This window comes from Megalops cyprinoides, chromosome 20 (genome assembly GCF_013368585.1).
Source record: "Megalops cyprinoides isolate fMegCyp1 chromosome 20, fMegCyp1.pri, whole genome shotgun sequence".
In the NCBI taxonomy this organism is placed as follows: domain Eukaryota; kingdom Metazoa; phylum Chordata; class Actinopteri; order Elopiformes; family Megalopidae; genus Megalops; species Megalops cyprinoides.
In genome coordinates this window covers 26,010,972-26,031,939 of record NC_050602.1, presented here as the reverse complement: position 1 = coordinate 26,031,939, position 20,968 = coordinate 26,010,972, and the positions used below count along the sequence as shown (strand labels likewise).

The following is a 20,968-nucleotide window of genomic DNA, read 5'->3' as shown; positions in this document are numbered from 1 at the left end:
GCGTTGGGGGGACTAGATGCAGAACTCCTAACGTTAATATAGATTTGTGGCTCACTGGTAAACGTACACTCTTTAAAGGTTATGGCAAACGGTGACCAACCCTGATTTCATGGTTAGCTAAGTACATCCCAGTTAACTTTAGGGGAGCTTAATTTGCTGGGGTCAAGATATACCTGGAACTTTAAAAAGCGAAATATTTGAAACTGGATATTTGTTCTTGGGTGTACGAAAATGTGTAAATAAGTTTATGTGATGAAAATCCGAAATTTTGGAAGTATGAATAAGAATGTACTTATTAGAAGTTTAGTGTACTTAGGGTGCTCATACATTGTCTTTCAGAAGTTCTCCCTAAATCATGTCCTTTGTACAATCATGACGTTATAATAAGCAAGGTGCGTCTTTTCGTAAACAGCGAAGATGATCTGGGTGACGGGACCATACGCAACTTCGACCTCTAACGCGTATTTTTCTCCCTTTACTCTGAGAGCCCAAATCAATTTCGCCTATTTCTGATTGGGCGGGTTTCTTATTTCGCCTGCGCGAACTCGCGCGTCGATTGGCGGGCGGGTGATTTACGTCACCATCCCCTAAGAGATGTACTTGAGATTTTCTTTCTGTCACCAGCACATGTAGCAGCAGGAGAGCGTCGGAGAGCGGAGGCTCGTAGGGGAAAAACAGCAGATTTTGCCCACGCTTTGAGAGGCACAAAATAAGATAGGTCGACTGTATATGGGAAATGATGCCCTGCGCTTTGCCGAACGATTTTTCAAGGACAACCCTGGGTCGCTTTTGAAAACAACAACAATAAAGGATCTCACAAGTGGAAATACAGTCTAGAAACCCGGTTCGGCTGACTTAAATTACAATTGGCTGTAGTCTGAATGATATTGCGAAGGATCTGATCTGCGCGTTTTGAGACTGGACTCTATTGCGCTGTATCCCCAGTTTGCGATTTGAATGCGAAGCGTATCCATTTTTCCCCAGACTCGTGTTTTTATTTTTCCGTCAAATGAGAACAGCTTAGCTAACATTTTAGCTAAGAGGTACACGTAACGATACAACCATTGTGATTTAAGGAGGCAAAAGAGGTAGGTGTGTGTTCTTTGGATTTGAATTCCGACGTTTTCACTTTGATAGCGTGTTATGTTGTAATTTAAAGGAATACGATGCAAAACAAGTGTCACATTACGAGTGCATGTCCATATGCAGTGACGGGGTTGTAAACTACAGCAGTAGTGTAGATGCGTAATTGTACAGATGGCAACGGTCTCCCGACCACATACGCACAAAATTACATGATGTTATCTGATCCCTTGTGTTTCGATGCAGTCATACTACGAAAGGCTGGACACGGCGTGTTGGGGACAGTGGGTGACTGTGTAGTAATCTCTCACCTTTGAAAACAGTTGTAGTGTAGCTAAATTGGTTTCTTAATGGGATAAGGTTTATAGCGAATTTTCAGATGGGTACTGCACGCATACCATACTTGATTCAGTAATAAAACACACCACTGGCATTTTGCTTGCAGGCTTTTAATCCCCCCCCCAGAAAACTCACTTTGGTAAATAATTTGCCCGGCCATGTAATTACCAGAATAAGTCCACTGAAGTTAAAAGCTTTTCCTTTTCTCAACTCTACCCCCTAAACTAAGGGAAAAAAACTTGACTACGGACCGATCTTATTTACGTATTGGGGCTCACTTTGGAGCCGAGCTCTTGGATTAATCTCCTCTAGATTTAATCAGCACTAAGGTCTTGCTTGTCTTTAAGAACCTCCGCTAATGGGGTTGCTGAATGCTTTCCGCAGTGTAACGTCTTTCTCTCCCTGTTGTCCTCTAATTACCTCTCAACAAAGATTTTGTTTAGTCCGCCGCGAAGCCTCTCGGAAGAAATTGGAAAGGATTAAAAATTAAAATGCATTAGCCCAAGAGTGAAATCGAAAAGTGTGCTTTGAATACAAATCAATAAACTCACGAGATGCTTTTTTTCTGAGGCTAATAGCGTGCGAAATAAATAGGGACAAGAGGACGTACAAGTAATTGAAAGTATCGAAAGGGAGCGCGATATCTGGAAGGAATGCCTTAAAAAAAGCAAGATATTGATCATTGCCTGTCACGCCGAAGCTTTGTTTCTTTGGCCGGCTAGTTTTAATTATTTTACAATATGGATCCATTTCATATAGAACTATTAACAGCCATTGGAGCGAGGTTTAAATTCTGAAGGCAATTAACTTTTCTAATTGAAAAATGTCACTAAAAACACAGTGTCCAGATTAATGGATCCGCTGTGTAGGTTTGCTTATAGTCTGTACAACTTTTATGGCTTTTCAATTAGCAGCGCTCTCGATTTCTGGCCCTCCTCTCTCAGCGAGAGGCACACTTTTTTCCCTCTCCTGCTGAAAAATTCACATTGTCCCGGTTGAAGAATTGCAGGGAGAAGAATGTTCAATTTAAAGGCAATTTAGTCTTCTCAACAAAGCCAGTGCTGCTTTAATTGTTCCATCACCCGGAGTCTTATCAGTAAACAGCATTCACCCGGGAGGAAGCGAGAGACAAGCGCTGCATTTAGATGAGCGATCAAGGACAGATTAGAGAGGGAAGAGTGCTGTAAACGTGTTTGTGTAACAGGTTAAACAGCCCCCTTAAAGCCGAACGATCCATTTGTACCCTGGTTCCTAAAGAGCCTGCCTGCATGTTGATGCGCTCCGGGAGAACGGCGCTGAAAGGGAGAATGGGCGGAATACGAGGGACTGTTGGGCTTTAAGGGGTTTCGAATAGCGCCCGAGCGTGTAGTGTCTGCCGTAGCCCTGTCGCTTGGAAAGTTGGGCGTAATGAACGGAACAGGTGAACTACAAAGGCAGTCGAATGGACAGCTTTTCAGCTGTCTCGTCGCATTTTGTTTTTTTGGCGTATTAATGACTTGCATTTAAATAACTATAAATGCTTCCCTGATTCCACTGGCAAGACGACATTTTCATTTTCAAATGTCTGCATGCATATTTGCTTCTGTGACAATATTTAATTTTACCTCTGTAAAATTCACTGCATCGAGATTCCTTTGAAATGCTGTATGTATCAGAACTGACCCATGACCCAACTCTTTATCTTAACGCCAGGCTATGGTGTTCGTTAGAAAATTGATGTTAGAATATTCATTTGCTTGGCATATGCACCATGGGCATATTACCCAGGGCAACTAAAATACCTTACATTTTACATATCCTCCGCACCCAGTTTCACAGTCCCTGAAGGAATTCAGGTTTAGCACTGTGCTAGCCAGGATTTACACCTGGAATGTTCTGGTTATAAGTCCAGTACCCTCATATCTACTCCACAGTAACGCCCCACCTCTAAAAATCTGAGTTTAGGCTAAACATTTCCCATGTGCCTGAGCCTTTGATGAAGTGTCTGTGGAAATGTGATTTGCTGGGGTTATCCTCGCTGACCGGAAGGAGAAAACACACCTGTCGTTGTCTCTGACGCCACTCTAGGTCGGACAGACTCTCCTGCGAGAAGAAGGGGCGAGACCCGGGCATCCTCGGTGCTGCTGGGACGGGCCCGTGACCTCTGAACCCTGTCTAACCCATGTCCGCTCTGATTGGTGAAGGTGCGGACGCCATGGTGAACCCAGGCAGCAGTGGCCAGGCCCCCCCGGGCGGCGCGGGGTCTCTCCCCTGGAAGCGGTGCGCAGGCTGCGGGGGGAAGATCGCAGACCGCTTCCTCCTCTACACCATGGACAGCTACTGGCACAGCCGCTGCCTGAAGTGTTCCTGCTGCCAGGCCCAGCTGGGCGAGATCGGCACGTCATGCTACACCAAAAGCGGCATGATCCTCTGCAGGAACGACTACATCAGGTGAGGCTCTGCCGTGGGGGTGTGCGCGCTGCCGTGGTGAGGGGGTGGGGTTGGGGGGGGTCTCTTACATGCTGCCAACCATTTCCCTGTTAAAAATGGAGGTGCCATTAGGTACGGCACGCAAAAACAGATCACACTGCACAGGTGTGCGTTTTTTTTTTTTTTTTATCCCAAGAAGATTTTTTTGTCTGTCAGTACATTCGAAAAGATCATATGAAAGATCGTATGGATTCCGAGCGCATACATATTTTCCTTTTAAAGACGGGCAATTTAATTTGTCAAATGCTTTTTTTTTTAGCTTAGGCCTGGATTCCAGTGGAAATTGGAAGTTAAGGTTCAGGATAGCGGAGGCCTTTGCCTGTCTGTAGCTATAATGAACAAGATGCCCTTTTTAGGAAAGATGTGAAAGAGGTTGTTGATAAGAGTCTGGGGTTCGCCAGGAATGGGTAATCTGCAGAATGACTGACCATTTCATGAGCTATTGATGGGTGAAACTCTACAGAAAGGAAAACCAGCCTTCACACTGTGTCATTAAGACATCAGTGCTCTTTGCAGGTTTCTTCCTGGACCACTGTTTAAAAGGCCAAGCTGTCAAAGCACAAGATGAAAGAGACTTCTAATCCAGTGCATCTACACATCCTTTCCCTGAAGGCTATAAGAAAGAGCTAAAAGAATTAAGATATACTTAGACACTCTAAAAAATTGTTCTAGACTGGAGGTTAGTGGCCTTTACAACTACTGGAATTTGATGCGTGCTTACTTTCTGGACGTGTATCTGCAAGTTTATTAGAGTAAGTCTTTTTAAAACATTTGAACATGTCAGATACTGGTGAGAACATCCTAAGTCAGCTGGCAATCTCTGAGCTAGTTGTCTCGTTTTTAAATTGTGCTTTAAAAGCGTTCAAACGTAGGTTGTTGCACTTAAAAATGGTATACAAGTTCTGGAATCCGATAATCAACATTATAAAAAATAGACATGCTGATTTGTGAAGGTTGCCGCTGCTGTAAGACAAACCTCCGTTTTTATTCCTTTGTTCAGGTACTGATAAGACGACAAAAACCAGGTGCTCTCCCAATATATTTGGAGGCACGCATATTTTCAATCTCATTAGTATAAAACGATGAAGGAAGAGGACATTTAGTTATTTCAGTAACAACTTCTGCTGGAGTGCTCCTTCAATCAGCTAAATGTAACTAAAAGCATGTGGGACAAAAAAAAGCATAGTTTTAAGAAATGTCAGAAGTGATTTCACTAAGTGAAGGTAGCAGGTTGCAGTGCATTCTGGGCCAGCAGGAACTGCTTCACCCTGGTTTGTCATGCTTTTTGGTGGGTTTCTTCAAAGTGTTTGTTCTGAAAATGATCTGACCCCATTTCATGACACATTGGCAGCAGCGTTGTGCATCCAAGGGTACTTAAAGAACAGCCTTATGAAAGCACTAATATTTTACAGTTATCGTTTGGTATGTGTATGTAATATGAGCCTGACGTTAATGGGAACTTTGCTGAGAAAAATACAGTACATGAAGTACATGAGAAGGAACCGTGAAAATGACCCCCAGGGCCAGTGTTAAACTGGATGTTTCAAGCCCACCCCTAGCAGTATATGTTATATAAATAGTTATGTTGAGCCAAAGACTTTCTCTGGCGTTTTATGTTGTCATGGAAACCTTCAGTAAGCGGCCTGCTAACGCCCATCAAGTCCAAGTTAACAAAACTTCACAGTCGTCACAGGTGACTTTTCATCCTTTTGCAGAGTACATCTGTTAGTTTGTGTGCAATTCCTTTTAAGGATACTGAGATCAGAGAGCACTACTGAAACTAGCCAATAAAAACACAGCACCCAGAAGTTTTTATTTATTTATTTTCCTGCAAGCACTGAGCACTGCAAAGTCAGCAGTCCCTACTGACACAGCATACTGAAACATAACCCGTCAGAAGAGTCCAGCAGTGGCCCGTTGGGCGGGTTCAGTCAGCGGGGCGCCCGGGCCATGGTGGCTTTACAGCCTAATTAAAATGAGGAGAAAATGTGGCTACACCTTTCCGATGGAGATGAGAGGCCGGTGGGAGGACGAGCGAGGCCGAAGCAGCATTCACAGGCCTGTGATGTGAGCGGAGATGGAAGAGGGAGAGAGAGAGAGAGAGAGAGAGGGGGAAAAAAAGGGCTGACAGTGAGTCCACACAATTAAAAGCTTTAATTAGTGCCTTCTCCATTTTCTGTTAGTCCTGATGGGTTTTATCTAATGAGATCTGGTCCCCAGCTTGGATCTGCGCGGAATGACGTGGTCCAAATGAATGAGAGCCGCATCGCAAACAAAACATTTAATTAAGAAAATTGGCTTTTGAGAGAGAGAGGGGGAGAGAGAGAGAGATGGGGATTATTACGAGGGCAAGTTGCCTGTGGGCATTAAAGCCACAGACTCATTTTTGTAATGGATTATGAATTTGCCACAGTGGTGTAAATAATATAGTAATGCCTCCAACTTTTATTAATCTCCAAATGCCAAGCACTCACAGATTGATCGGATGCACTAAGAAAAATCTCGTGCATCAGTCTTGATAAAAAATGTGCGTGACCCGAGATGGTACTGTCTCCCCTAGAAAAGGCAACTGATTGGGATTGCCAATTAACTGCTTTAGCCCTATGTTCAAAGGCAAAACATCAGTCACTCCTGCGGTCTGATCTTACACACTGATCTTAATATACCCCAGCACTGTACATTGGAGACATCTCAGTGTTTATCATTAAACTTAATACCGAGGCTGTTTATGGTTGATTTATAAACTGCTGTCTCAAGCCAAATATTTTTAAGGCTGTAAGAGGAACCTTGCAAGGGAATTAATTTAGCTAGCAATCATGTGGCTGCTGGATCCTGTGAATGTTGCCCCTTTAATTGAATAGGCTAGGTAATTAAATGGCACTTTTCCAATAGAATGTGCGAGGTAAATCTAATAGTTGGTTATTTAATATCGCTTCGAAGTCTGCCCACTCAAGCACTTTGACAGCGCAGGAGCATGTGAACTATTAGCTGGGAAAAAAACAGGATCTCAAAAATTAATTAAATCGCATGCAATTTAGGGGAAACGTTTATCTTGATTTGTCATAACAGAATTAATTCAAGGCCTCCAATCCACTCGGGGCCAGATCTGTTTCTCTGAATTAAGCAAGCTTAATTTGGCAGATTTTTTTTTTTCCTCTCGGCACCCAAACCCAACCCCGCCCCCCCCCTTCCATCTTTCCCTAATGCAGTGCAAGTCATTATGCAAAGCCCCTCTTGAGTATCAATATCTCCCAGTGCTTTTAAGGTGCATTTGCTGGTGTTTTTGCAGCATCTGTATTGTGCTGTGTTGCCCACATCATTAGTCTTTTAGCTCGCCAACTATATGTAAAGCTGTCAGGAAGCATATGATGTCTGTATTGGTGAAATGTGCCAAGAGCCTGTTCCCCTATAGGCATGTACCTGTACGACTTGTCAATCAGTTGTTAGCTGTGTAAATAAGCTATGGTACATTTCTTTTAAATGCACATGCTTAGAGACATAGGAATGTGGACATATTCAGATGACTCAAATCTCTTTTGAAGTGCTGAAGAAAAAAAACACGTTGAGGGACTTGGAATTAAACAAGGTGTTTTTTTAATTTTTTTTGCATGTGACATTTTCAGCGTTAAGAGCTTTGCATGATGTTCATTATTGATCATATCGTCTTATAGCTGAACTGCATCTGACCCCTTGGAACCACCTATTCCGAGCAAAGAAGCTGAAACCAATTATGTCATCACAATTAAAGAGTCCCCTGGCCTTAATTATCACGACCCGGGGCGTCTCTCCCCAGAACGGGGGTTTGAGAGAGGGAGAGGCCCATTAGTGTCGAAAGACAGACTGGCTAAGACTGATAGCAGTGTAACAGATCACCTGCGGTCTTTTAAACCGGACTGTCTGCTGGTTAGTCCCCCTTTGAATAAATAACTCCGTTAACAAAGAGAAGAAGAGTAACGGGGGTGATGGGCCTTTCAAAACTGCCCATTAATGGATATTTAAAGTGTGTATTTAAGCAATAAGTGATCAAAAGCAGCATGGTATAGTTAGTATAATATTGTGTAGTTAAAGTATAGCTATACTGTGTTCAGCGATACATTAATATGCACTGTATGTGCATGCCAGCCATAAGGAAAGAGAGGTTCTAGCATACAACATAAGGTGGCACTCACCTTTATTTTTTTTATACACCCAGGCAATGTAAAACAGGCCTAGAAGCACATTGTCTGAGGGGTGTGTCTTCATTTTTAATATCGGTCTGTGTTTTTAAATATGGCCGTCTAACCGCTCGGCCAGAGAGCGTATCGCTCCTACTGATGTGTATCTCCCAAAACACGCTGCTTGTCTGATTGTCATGCTCCGGTCATTCCAATTTAGCCACCAAGTGTTGACGTGTCGTGGATCTGAAACTAATTACTTTTGAAATGGACTTTTGATTGAACTCTCTGAATCGATGGCGCTGCGGTGTTGGCTTCTCAGGCCTGGCGTTGTGGGGGCAGTCTTGCTGCAGTCTCTGACGCTCTGTCGATACGTTTAATAACAACTTGCGGGCGTTTTTCACCAACACGGTGACAGCAAATTAGTGTTCGGCTCCTGTCGAGCCGCCGCTAACCAATGGGAACGACGGTGGAAAAACAACTTCTGTGTTTCAGCAGTCGCGCGGTGCTCACGTGTGGGGAATATGCGGAGGGCAGTAATTTGCTTATCACATTCATTTCCATGCAAATGTTCATGTTTTGGATGCAAAATCACCATCATTGATGGGTTTTTTTTGCCGCCTTTATGTGGCACGTTATATGAAAACCAGATGTACTTTTATGTGTTCATTATACCAAAGCCCTTGTTTAAATGCACACAGGGTAACACTATACCAGCCCCCCCACACACACTCGCGCACACACACACTCACACACACACACACACGCGTGCACACGCACACATACTCCCCCTCTCCCACAAGCATGTCAGATGCTGTGGTCTTATTTGATTGCGCAGGAAAACTGCAGTGATGGAGCAAACACCCAGTGAGATACGATGACAAATGGGGCCAGATCCCAGTAAATTACTTTCTGCTCAAATCGAAATTTCATTCAGTTTGTTGCTGGCCAAGATGAAGTAATCTAAATTGTGGACTCCAGAAGCAGATAGAGGGAAGTTGGAGCAAGCATTTCATTATCAGGGGAGTGAGAGAGGGAGCGAGAGAGAGAGAGAGAGAGAAGGTTAGGATGAAAGAGATGAGCAGGAGCAAATCTAAAGTGTTGACATCATGATTGAAAAGGTTAACCCATGCACGTTATATATCAACCCGGATAGCGGAGTCGCGCTAATGGAAACGCACCTCTGCCGGAGCCCATGCTGAAGTCCTCGTTGCGAGGGGCATGATAACTCCCTTAGATGTACAATCAAATCCCCTTAGCTCCCTGATTGCCTGTGTTCCAGGGTTATTATTAGGATGCGGAATATATGCTAAAGTCAATACTTAATTTCACTGCCAAACCTCGGGGCTACAACTTTTTCATTTGGGTTTCTCTTATTACCATAATTTTATTTTCCAGTATGAAACATTTCAGAGTTGTATTTGTTCTCTGAGTCATTGCAATTTCCATAGGCTTAAGATTGAATTGATTTGAGCAAAGCCATTTATAAGAGCTTGTCACTGAACTGCCAGGCGTGTGAATGTGTGCACACACACACAGATGCATAAAAGATGTATCGGGCTGTGTGTGTGTGTGTGTGTGTGTCTGTGCGACATATGTCTGTTAGTGAATCAGTCCCACGATTGTCCTAATAACAAAGTAAATTATGTTGTAATTATCCGTCTCAGAAAACCAATTGAGGCTGTGTTTCATTTTTTAAGAGACCCATGACAAAGAGACTGCGAAGCTGCATAAATCAAATCGCAGTCCTTGTCGTAAACAAGACCATACGCGCACACAAATGGTCTCATTTGAGCGGAGGAGGAGGAATTATTTTGAGCAGGCTAGCTTGGCTTAGCCAGCCAGCGTGCGCAGCGTGGTTATACAGTACGCTGCAGTGTTGTTAATGTGGGATTTTTGCCGTTTTTAATTGCAGGTTATTTGGGAACAGCGGAGCATGCAGCGCGTGCGGACAGTCCATCCCAGCCAGTGAGCTGGTCATGAGGGCGCAGGGCAACGTGTACCATCTCAAGGTGAGCACACTGAAGAACCTTTAGACTGTGGGCCCTATCCCAAGCCTGCACGCTGTCCACCCAAACCTCTCTGCCCGTGGGCTCTGGCAACATCAGTATGGTTACTAATGTGAATGATAGGATGTATAAAGGCAATGAAATTTTACTGGACAGATATTTTAGTACTTTGTTCCTATACCAACCTCCAGTGTTATTCCACCCATCCTTTGGGCTTCAGCCTTGGACCAGGGCATGCAACAGGAGACAGTCAAGCCAATTGGAAGCTTAAGACACTGTCTCCAAAACGTGCTGTCCTGTAATCGTGCAATCCATGATAAGTTTCAGACACAACAAGCAGCGCTTGGACATCTGTACATGATGATAAATGCGTGGGTCACGCTTACGCTTAATAAACGTTTGCTGTGTACATTCGACACAAAGCTAGCACTGATGGAAGCTCATACTGTTTGGCCTTGGGACTGGGATGAGTTGTTGAAGCTTAGTGCTGGAGCAGGCCAGTCTGGGACCCGTTTGTGTGTGGGAAGGGGAGGGTGCAGGGACCCGGCTGGCGGTAATAAATGCAGCTTTGATCCGTTTCGCCTCCTCTCTCCTGCAGTGTTTCACGTGTTCTACCTGCCGGAACCGCCTGGTCCCTGGCGACCGATTCCACTACATCAACGGCAGCTTGTTCTGCGAACACGACAGACCCACGGCCCTCATCAACGGCCATTTGAATTCGCTCCAGACGAACCCGCTAATGCCGGACCAGAAGGTAAAGGCCAGAGCCTGTTGTTTTTGTGCGTATGGGGGGGCATGCGTGTGGGCGGGCACTCGTGGATCTGGAGAGCGGAACTGTGCTGTGGCACATCTCTCTGTGGGATCCGTCAGCTGGCATGAAGACCTTCCAGGTCTCTCAGGCCAGCTCTGTGCTTTGCTTAAATGTCTCTGCGTCCATATTCATTGGTTCAGAATGAAAGAATGCTAGTGGTGGAACATTAGTTCTTTACATATGTGTAGCATTTCCTTGCATTTTTGAAATGTCATGAAGTCTGCTTAATTCTTTTAATTTTTTTTTTTCCCAACCAATTTTTTTTTCCTTTTGAAAGGGCATTCTCAAGTTGAAAAAAAAAAAAAAAATGGGATTTAGCCGTTCGGTCAAGGGAAGACAGCTCTTTAATGAAACAGTAACCGAATTTAATGAGCTGTGACTTCAGTATGAAATCAGCGAAATTTAAAAAAAAAAAAAAAAAGAGCTACGCCTGTTAAGTCTGAATACCTCAAGATGACGGCGTGTCCAACTCATAACTTTCAGCCGCACGCTGTAGAAGTTACACCATACTTTGGCCCTAGACAGAAGGACAAGTGCAATTTGGTATTGGCAGAAGCTAATTTGTTACAATTACTGTCAGCCGCTGAAAATGAAGAGAGAGCCAAGGCAGGCCTGGACTGGCTGGAAAATAAACGCTTGCCGTTCTCCATTTATTTGCATCATATCTCACGCTGATTATATATTGATGGCATTGATTCATTTACTCTTTCCTGTGGGGATATTAAATCTTATTGACCAAAGATGAATTTTAATTTCAGACGGGTGATGGATTTTTCCATCAGTCTTGATTGCATGTTTGACTTTTTCATCATTAGGAGGAGGCAGGCAGAGTTTTCACTGGGCAGCAGAATGTATACACATCGCTTGCTGGTTTTTATGGACCCGCAATGGGAGCTTTATTAGTAACGGTGTGTGGGAGCACACCTAGTGGAATCTAGCCTAGGGTCACGCTGGACTTTGTACCAGATGGTTTAACTGAAGGAAATGCAAGTTGAACTGGGAGAACAGGAAGTCCTGCAGTCATGTGGGAATTTTTTTTGGAGCAGGAACCAGAAGGCAGTAGCATTTATGTACACACGTGTGTGTCTTTTTTTCCCTTTGATCACTGGGATAGTGACTCAGTGACTCAGAGGAGATGATAATTCTAGAATGGCTAATTCCGTGAGTTCGTGAAATGGTTGCCGGGTGTATTTTTTCTGATGGAGCCGAGATGCCATGAGAGCATGCAGGAGAAGGAGGCAGAGGTGCAGGCATTGCAGTTTAATGAAGGCTAAATGCGTTGTGTGGCGTGTGTTTCGCCCAGGCGCCGAAGCCTTCAACTCGACTCCATTAAGCCATTTTCCCGATCAGAGGCTTCTTGAGACCAAGACGGTTTTACGTGTCGGGGCTAAGGGTACTCTGCGTTCAAATTGAAAGCTTGTGCATTATCCATCTTAATCTGAGACGTCTGTTTAATCCTGCCCTGCATATCCCGTCGTAGTCGACGTGGTAAATATGAGGTCTCATGGTTTATTTATGCGCCGACATCTATTGTAGTGAAAACAGCTGAATTATTGATGCTAAAATGCAATTGGAATATTGAGTTCAGCACTTTAATTATATGAAGAAGAGCGTTCTCCCAAAAACAAACGGGCACCTCCCCTTGCCAGGATCGCAGCTCTCTCTCGGCTCTTTCGCGGTTCCTCCACAGAGCCCTAATGCAATATCAGGAGACCAACACGGCGTGAGGATCCATTATGAGATTGTTTATAAGGGTTCGGTCTTAATCATTCATTTGATAGGACTGCAATTATCAGCCAGAGATTTCACTTAATCTAGCCGTTCCCCTCGACTGCCTTGGAGGCGACGCCTAATTCCAAAGATTAGACATCCAAAAAAAAAACCCCAAAAACGGAGCAGTCCTGTAACAGGGGTGTGAGGTGTGTCTGTTTGCCGTTGTTTGTGCTACGTGCCTTTTCACGGTGACATAATTGGTGTAGCCCCCGTCAGCATTGCAGGACGCGTTATTAGCCAGGCCTGCTCTTTGTTCAGGACAGACAAATTACCTTCCTCTCACCTCAGCCCACGGGAATCGGCCCTCTCCTGCCTCACTCGCTTTAATTAGCCCAAAAGTGGGGGATTGCAATTACTAATAGACCTCTGTCCTCTTTGTAATTGAGGAAAGCGGGAAAGGGAAGAAAGGGGGGGGGGAAAAAACAAGACAAACGAGGGAAAAGAAGTTGGTAAGAATGTTTTGGGGGAAGCAGCACAGAAGACAGAACAGCTCTGAAGCGAAATAATTGTCTTTGTTGCTCGGTGTCTCTGTGCTTCACAGAAACGGAATGCCCTGGGGGGGTTTGCTATCAAAGTGTTGTTGAAAGTGCACAAAAAAAAGACTCACTTTATAAACGTGCACTAAAGACAATACAAAGGAGATAGGCAGCAGATGGCCTCCACAGCCCTGCTGATCAATAAATTAAGACTTAAAATGTACTGTAGCTACCATTAGATGATGTCATCTCGACTTCGTTATACACAACAACAGAGTCGCAGCGACTTTGAAAAGTAACGGCTGGTTGCGATACAGCAGTTGTCTTGCCTTGGAGGAAAAAAAGGATTGATGTTTGTTTTTGTTATATCAACCCTGCTTTGGCATGATCACACATAGTATTTCTGCCTTTGGTGTCAATGTTTTTAGTCATTTTGAGTTCTGTCAAATGGTGTGGTTCAGATGGGTACAGAGGTGTAAGAGTGTGCTGCAGAGAGGTTGCACCCTTTTTCCAACGAATGAAAACCTAAGGAAGGTGGAATAGACGAGAGATGTAGTGTTACTGTTTCTCACTTATGACTCCACCATTTGAACATTTTGTTGTTGTTTTTTTTTTTTTTTTCTCTGGCTTGCAGGTGTGTTAGAGGGGGCGGGACGAGTGCCTTTGTTTCAGCCCTCTGTCACCGTCACCCGCAAAGTCTCTGCGCTTTCGCCAAAACTCCCAGACCGCCACACGGCGACACCATCCCCCATGCCCCCCCCCCCCCCCCCCCCCCCCCCCCAGCTCCCCCGCAGTACCCAGAATTCCCTTTTCTGTTCATGCTCCTCTATGGACATACGCCTCATGCTGCCCTGATCCAGACGGGACCCGGAGGACTCCATAAACCCGGACTGATGGAGGACTGTTCCAGAAACGGAGAGAGAAAGAAACGGAGAAAAAAGGAGTGAGAGAGAAAGAGAGAGAGAGAGAAAGGAGCTAGCCTAACCTGAGGACTTCTGCAGAAAGAGAGAAAGAAAAATGACAAATGAAGCTAATTAAGTGCAGCTTTTCAATCTGCATCGCACCGTCATTAACAGTTAATGGGGGGCACTGACCTGCATTTTTCTGTCTACCCCCACCTCCCCATCCCACCCGCTCCTCTCTTCACACCCCGATATTTCCTTTTTTCTATATTTTTAGTGCTGTAAAGGGAATTTGATTAATTTCAGAATTTGGGGAATTTGTGGAAAATTGATTAATAAATTCTTTGTGTATATGTAAAATACCATGTATGTATGCATGTAAAGTGGTTTTTGTCCCAATGTGGCTACTCTCCCCTGACCCAGACACCCCTGGCCCCAATCCTCTGAAGGACCCCAAAACCCAGCCTGATCCTGGGCTACAGTCTGTGGCTTGTGGCCAACAATGTAGAGATTTTCACCAACCTATAAATGCTGAATGAAAAAAGAAATCTATTTGTGATATTTTCGGACATTTGCTCAAGTATGGTGTATTTAAGTAATAAAATTTAAAAAGAGAAAATCTAACCGCCCTGTTTGTTTTAGTACAGCTGTGATCCTGCATTGTCTCCAGTACCTTTTATTGAGGGGAAAAAAAGTCATTCGAGTTTTTAATTTGGTGGCAACTTTTGTGATTGCATTGGAAGGCTTGCTGCTTTTTCGAGCGTATCCAGGTCCAGTATATTTGTACTGTATGTAGTTGTAAATGTATCACATGTCAACAGAGGTGCGTTGTCCCTTTGATTTTTCTGTTGTCTCATTTTAGCCATGCGGCGGTCCCTGATTACATTTCCAAAGCTCGGCCTGTGTATAAAAGCCCCATATTTCCCGTTTATGGATAAAAGCGATGATACTGTGGGACGTATAGTGTAATCACAACATCAAAGCTTATCTTGTGTCTGAGCATTTCTCTCCAGGAAGCACTTCATTAATGATGCTACCTTTTATCAGCTCTGAAAGAACGACAGCGTTCAGGTCCGTTTCTGAAGCCGGTCAACGAGCTTTCAGGGCAGCGACAGATGTTTGAATGATGGCGAACATTCGCGCCTGGTGATTAATGCCAATAATGGATACATAATTGAAACTCGGTAAACATAAAGAAGCCATTTTTTCATCAACAAATGGCATTCATCTGCCCTAATACTGTGTACAAATGGAGGAAAACGCCCTTTGAAGATTTAATTACTGAGGGACGAGACAGGCAGGGCTATCTGGGGCAAATGGATGGGCTATTTGCAAAACAAATTGGCATTAGAACTCGGTGCAGACAATACTGTTTTTGAAAAGGGTGGCTGTGTTTGTCTTTCTTTTTTCTTTAACAGATTTTTATCTCATGAGAACACGTATTTATATGGCCGAAGCTGTAGAATTGATTTCATTGTGTGCACTGGAAGCAAGGGTAGAATTGGGTGACACAAGTTGTTCAGGGAGAACATTGAAGGTTTGCCATTAGTGGGTTCAATCATAACAGCTGAAAGTAATGATTATTTTCTCTTTCTATATTCTATATTTGTTCTATTTTTACTTAATGGACAATATAATGTTTTTTATGAAATACATCAAAAGGGACAGAGCCAAGTACATAATTTATGTGTGGAAGCCATGAATTTTCTCCAGCTTTGCCGCTCAGTTTTTTTTTTTCTTTATAATGTGCGGAAAGAATTGGTTTCTCAATCACTTTGCTTGCCATTTGTCAATGGAATATAGCTCACCTGTCTACAAACTGCAGTGAAAACCAGGATGTCTTTGGAAAAGAGGAACTTGTTCTTTGCTGACCTTCCTGGTTAAAGAACAGCTCAAATAATAATAAAAGAAGTTTCTTAAAGGAATTGTAGTTCTGTTAGTATACAGTCATACACATGACCTGACTGGGTCAGTTTAGGAAGGGGGGGGGGGGGTATAGGTAATGACAGTGTATGGCATGCTGTGACATGCTGGTCTGGGGTCGACATGCAAACATTTCACACCCTGTCTCGGTCATCAGCTAACGTGACACAGCCCTGGTGCTTACCATTCCATTGAGTAACACCTGGTGTGTGGAAGAATACCTGGCCTGTTCTACCTGATAATAAATAAACCCAGGAACAGTATGCATCCTGACATATCAAGCATTAAAAAAATATGCTGGACAGGGGCAATTCACTTAGTCTGTGCTTGGCACATCAAACTTTATTCTCCCAAGAAAGTATTCGCTTAAATATGTTTCAATCACTTTCCAGAAACCATGAAAATTGCTTAAACCTCCAATTAGATGTACAGAAAATGGCATAGGATGATTGTAAGGTTTTTGCAAAGCAGCACCTTAAATGAGCCTTGTTCATACAAGTCTGGGCAGAGGCCAGGATATCGTGCTGTTGAGTGTGCTTTGCCCTACGGCATTGAGTCTGTGTTTGTGGACTTCCTGCTACACTGTATCACTTTTGGAATTCATACTGCACGTTAACAATTCACCGGGATTGCCTGTCCCATTAAGAAAGAGGCTGACTCTTCATCCAAACGGTTGGCTAATAATTTAGAGCGCGGGGTTCAGAGTGAGACCTTTTCAGCACTGCTCGGTCACCTATTACCTGCCTGTGATAGCTACAGGATACTTCTGGGTTCAGCACGTGGTTTGTCCTTGACTTTAAACCCAAGTGTTAATGTTTATCATCCACTAGTTTGGCAAGTTCACCAAAATCAATTTTTAAAAAAAAAACATACTTGTATATTCATTCGTAAACCAAAGTTAATGACACCTGGTTGTTGAATCCTTCGCACAGTATATTAACTTTAAATAAAGGAATGAATAAACCAACGGCGTGAGGTGGGGTGACAGCCGTTGTCTACGCTAAAAGAAAGCACAGGCACTGTCCATGTTTTGCTGGCCTAACAGCCTGTAATTGTCAGTCTTGATATTTCAGTGGTTTACTGAAATTTTATTTTGCAGCCTATTTATAAATACTAACAAACACCAGGGTCTTTGAGACAGAACCGATGGCATTTCATTGAGACTTATTTATACCTGATAACTGCGGTTCAGAACAATGGACACACGGTAATTAAAAGGTGTTGTCAGTGCGCTCGTTGGTGTATTTTTTCATTTCCAGATTTTTCATTTTTTCATTTTCAACCTGTATTTTGCACTTTTATTTTTGAATTTTCTTGACCATTCTGAGAGAGCTGTGCACTGCCGTTCAGCTGGTGAATGTTTTCACTGCATCGGTGGCTTCAGCACAGCTTGCCTCAGACCCATTTGGCAAAGCAATTTACAACTTTTTCACTGTGAATATGAGCCTAATTAGCTATTGTAATGCCATCTGTTAATCTGCACATATTTAGCAGTGAGCTCAGAGAGCATGTCTGTATTTTTAACCCTGTAAGATTACAGATGCCGTACAAGTTGGTGCAACCCACATGCAAAAGATGGAGTCTGTTCTTCGGAGTGCTAAAGGGAAGGTTGAATGAATCAGGCACCAATGGTGCATGTCTATTCTAAATGCTATATCTGCATTAGTGAAAGCACCACAATCTGGAGCCATTTCAGTGAATTTAATGGATTTATGGGTAGGTCCTAAATGTGACTCCTTCCTTTTTCTTTTTAAAATGTCCATTCATTTTGACCTAAAACATCCACAGTACAATCTTTGACTTGACGTAATGAAATAAGTGCAATAAATCCAAATAGCCCAGTATCTGACAACCTTGAACAGGGGGCTGGATCCTGCAAGGGTTGTTTAATATATTTACGTGGATGTACTCTTGCTAAAAGACACATTGGGCACATTGTGAGGAGAAATTAAGGACCTGACATTTTCAGCCTCAGTCTTGCAGATCAGCAAACCATTTGGATAACATGCTTTTGCTTGCTAGAAACTAAACTAATCACTTTTCATAAAAATTCTGAACATATGTTTCCTAGAAACTCTTAATAATATAACACTTTGTAAATGGGCTATTTATCCCTTTTGTATAACATTTAAAGGTCAATGGTCAATAGTTATTCTGTTTACTACAGAGACAAAAGAAGACTGTTAGTTGCACATTGACCTATGAGGGTTACATTTATTTTTGAAGTGTTAAATTATGCTTATTTAAAATCTCTATGTATGAGCGTGAAAGCAGTATCCTTCATATTTTGCATTATTTCATATTTTATTTTTAAATACTAAGGATATAAAAATCTAAAACTATTAAGCAGTTGGTTTCACGCAACCAGATGCAAAATCATAGGACTTTAATTCCAAGGATACAGTATGCCTCTCTGGAAAAACAGACGGAATAAGAAGCATAATTCCAAACATGTACAGAACAGACAGGGGGGAAGTCTGGCTGTAGACCTTTGACTTTCTGGTGCATAATATCTCCACACTGGAGGTGACTCTGTAGTGCTAACACCCCTGTTACAGAACATTCCATGCATGTGAAATGCTGTGAAATCTGATTAGTAAGGGTTCTTTTCCAGCTCTCTTTTACGGCGTCTGCTAACAACTTAAGTAATGTCTTCGCAGTGGTGCCGTGTTACGTAGCGGGGTGTTCGGTGACATAGTCAGAGACATGCAAATATCAGGCAGGCAATTAAGGACAGTCTTATTTCCCCTGGGGTGTAAGCTAATACATTTGGGTCCATTATGTGCACTGTGAACGTTAACGCAAGGCACACCAGGAACGACGCTTCTTTAGTTTTTTTTTTTTCCAGTTGAAATGGCTGCTGTGTGAAAACAGGGTGTCTTCCGGGGTGGACCCTCTGCACTGTGAAGTGAAGCTACCAAATGCCTCACCTTTGTCTCACCTTGTGACGTGTTCACTGAATTCCGAGAAGAAACGAGATCTTCCTGACCCTGAACTCACTCACAGGCTCTTTTCCCACTTGGCCACAAATTTGGGCTACTTGTTACTGTAGAGAACACTTTTTTTTTTTTTAATTCCTAAGAAAAAAAACCTTACCAACACATAAAATCAGACTGAAAAAAGTTTTTTTTTTGTTTTTTCTTGTTATATAAACAAAAACAAATGTGCAACAATGAGCATTAAAAGGGGGCATATTTCATTATAAGAGATGCACTGTAATGACAACAGACAGAAGCAAGGTAGTAAATTAAGTAACGAGGTGTAGCTCAGATAAAACTGTCAGAAAACTCTGCAGAGCTGGGAGGTGTGTGAGACCAGAGGCCTTCAAAGGGGAGCCATTTAAAAGGTAATCAAATCAAAATGCTCCCTCCACTTCTGAACTTTCTGCTTCGGAAAGTCTGTTTCTTCATACGGCTTCTGCTGCTCCATTCCCTGACAGTCCAAACTCCCTCCTTCCTGCTTTGTCAGGACCACAAAAGACCCCATTGATCCCGCAAACTGTAAACAACTCATATTCGTCAAGGGACAGACTATTTTGGTCTCCCATCAGACTCATGAAAAGCATTTTTGTGCCCCCCCCACCGCCCCCACCCCCTTCCACCATTTTGTAGACGGCTGTGCTAACAATGATAATGCATTAGGCAAGCTGTGCGGCCCTATGGCACTCACTGCTTCCTTTTAAACGCCGGGCCAGCCTGTGTGCTGAAGGATAGACCGCTCTGTGGGACACACGAGGACCCCGTTGAGAACCCAGGAACACGTACCCGGAGTAATTGCAGAGGAAAAAACGCAGCATCGCTAGAAGCGGAGGTAAAATAAAAAAAAGGGAAAAAGGAAAACTGAATGGGGGTAAAATGATTCCAAGCTGCAGGGTAGGACACTCACCCAGCACTTGCGGGAAAGTGATTTTTTTTTTTTTTTTCATTTCCTCATCATGGCTGGCTGTGAATGATTAGCAGGGATAAAGAATAGGCCGGCCGCCCTAATGTGTGGTGTCCCAGAGGTGAGCGGGGGGTGTGCCAGGCTAACGGAGGGTATGGTGCCCTGTGGCCCTGCCAGGCTGGGACAGCCAGGGCAGCGTGTGGAGGGGGACGGCAGCTGCTCTGGCAGGGCGCAGATTTGTTTTGGATCCTGCAATCAGACAACAAATACTTGGCTCACATCTTCACAATTAGACAGAATTTAAAGAGAAAAAGACACTGCATGTGCAGAGAGGGGTAAGAAAATGAAGGCAGCCCTAAATATCAGTATATTTGGAAAGTGAAGAAAAAAATCCACAAAAATATTAGTGTAAATATATTCTTAATTATTTAAATTCAAATACACTTTAATTATGTGGATTGTTGCATGGCGTCAGCAGTGGCAAAGCTAATTTGCACCAGTTTAATAAAACAGAGTATATATTCATGCATCAATACATAAGGCATTTGCAACCCAAGGAGAAATAAAAAACTGAGCCACACACACGCACACACACACACAGACACACACACACACACACACACACACACGCACACACACACGCACACATACACACACACACACACACACACACGAGTGGGAATGAATGTTAATGAAGGATTGCTTAGGTTCAACCTGGTTTCTCAGAGCCAGGGGCTATTGGATGAAAATGCTGGGCTCTGACTCATGCAAATTTGCAATTGCCAAATGACTTCGAGATACGGAACCATGGCTATGGCCACCCCAGACCCGGCCCAGTCTAATCGCATCAATCAGAGGCAGAAACTCCACTGATTAGGCTACTAGGCCAGCGTGCATCCCTGACCAAGAACCAGGACACCCCAACACAGGGATCTAAGGACAAACTGCCACAAAGACAGTCCCCTGATTGCTCCAGTTTTTCTGCGAGCTCATTTTGTGGAGATCATCACATAATTTGAAAGGTTGAGAGGGATGTAATTTTTAAAAGATTACAGTGAAGGACAGAAGGATGTTTTTTTTTTTTGGGGGGGGGGGGGGGTGGTGGGGGCGGCGGGGGTTGACGGTGGGTGATGGAATTCTGGATTTT

General features: G+C 43.5%; 1 protein-coding gene across 2 annotated transcripts; it reads left to right on the top strand.

Annotated features, from left to right (window-relative positions):
* The first annotated feature begins 628 nt into the window (after positions 1–628).
* Positions 629–13,873, top strand: LOC118795756 (LIM domain transcription factor LMO4-like). Of its 2 annotated transcripts, none has more exons than XM_036554472.1 (5): positions 629–1,088; positions 3,606–3,852; positions 9,961–10,057; positions 10,653–10,808; positions 13,749–13,873. In XM_036554472.1, the coding sequence occupies exons 2-5, from the start codon at positions 3,617–3,619 to the stop codon at positions 13,755–13,757; spliced, it is 498 nt and encodes a 165-aa protein (XP_036410365.1). In that variant the 5' UTR covers positions 629–1,088; positions 3,606–3,616; the 3' UTR covers positions 13,758–13,873. The 2 variants fall into 2 exon arrangements, with proteins under 2 accessions (XP_036410365.1, XP_036410364.1); XM_036554471.1 differs by having other exon boundaries at positions 3,490–3,852.
* Positions 13,874–20,968: the final 7,095 nt, after the last annotated feature.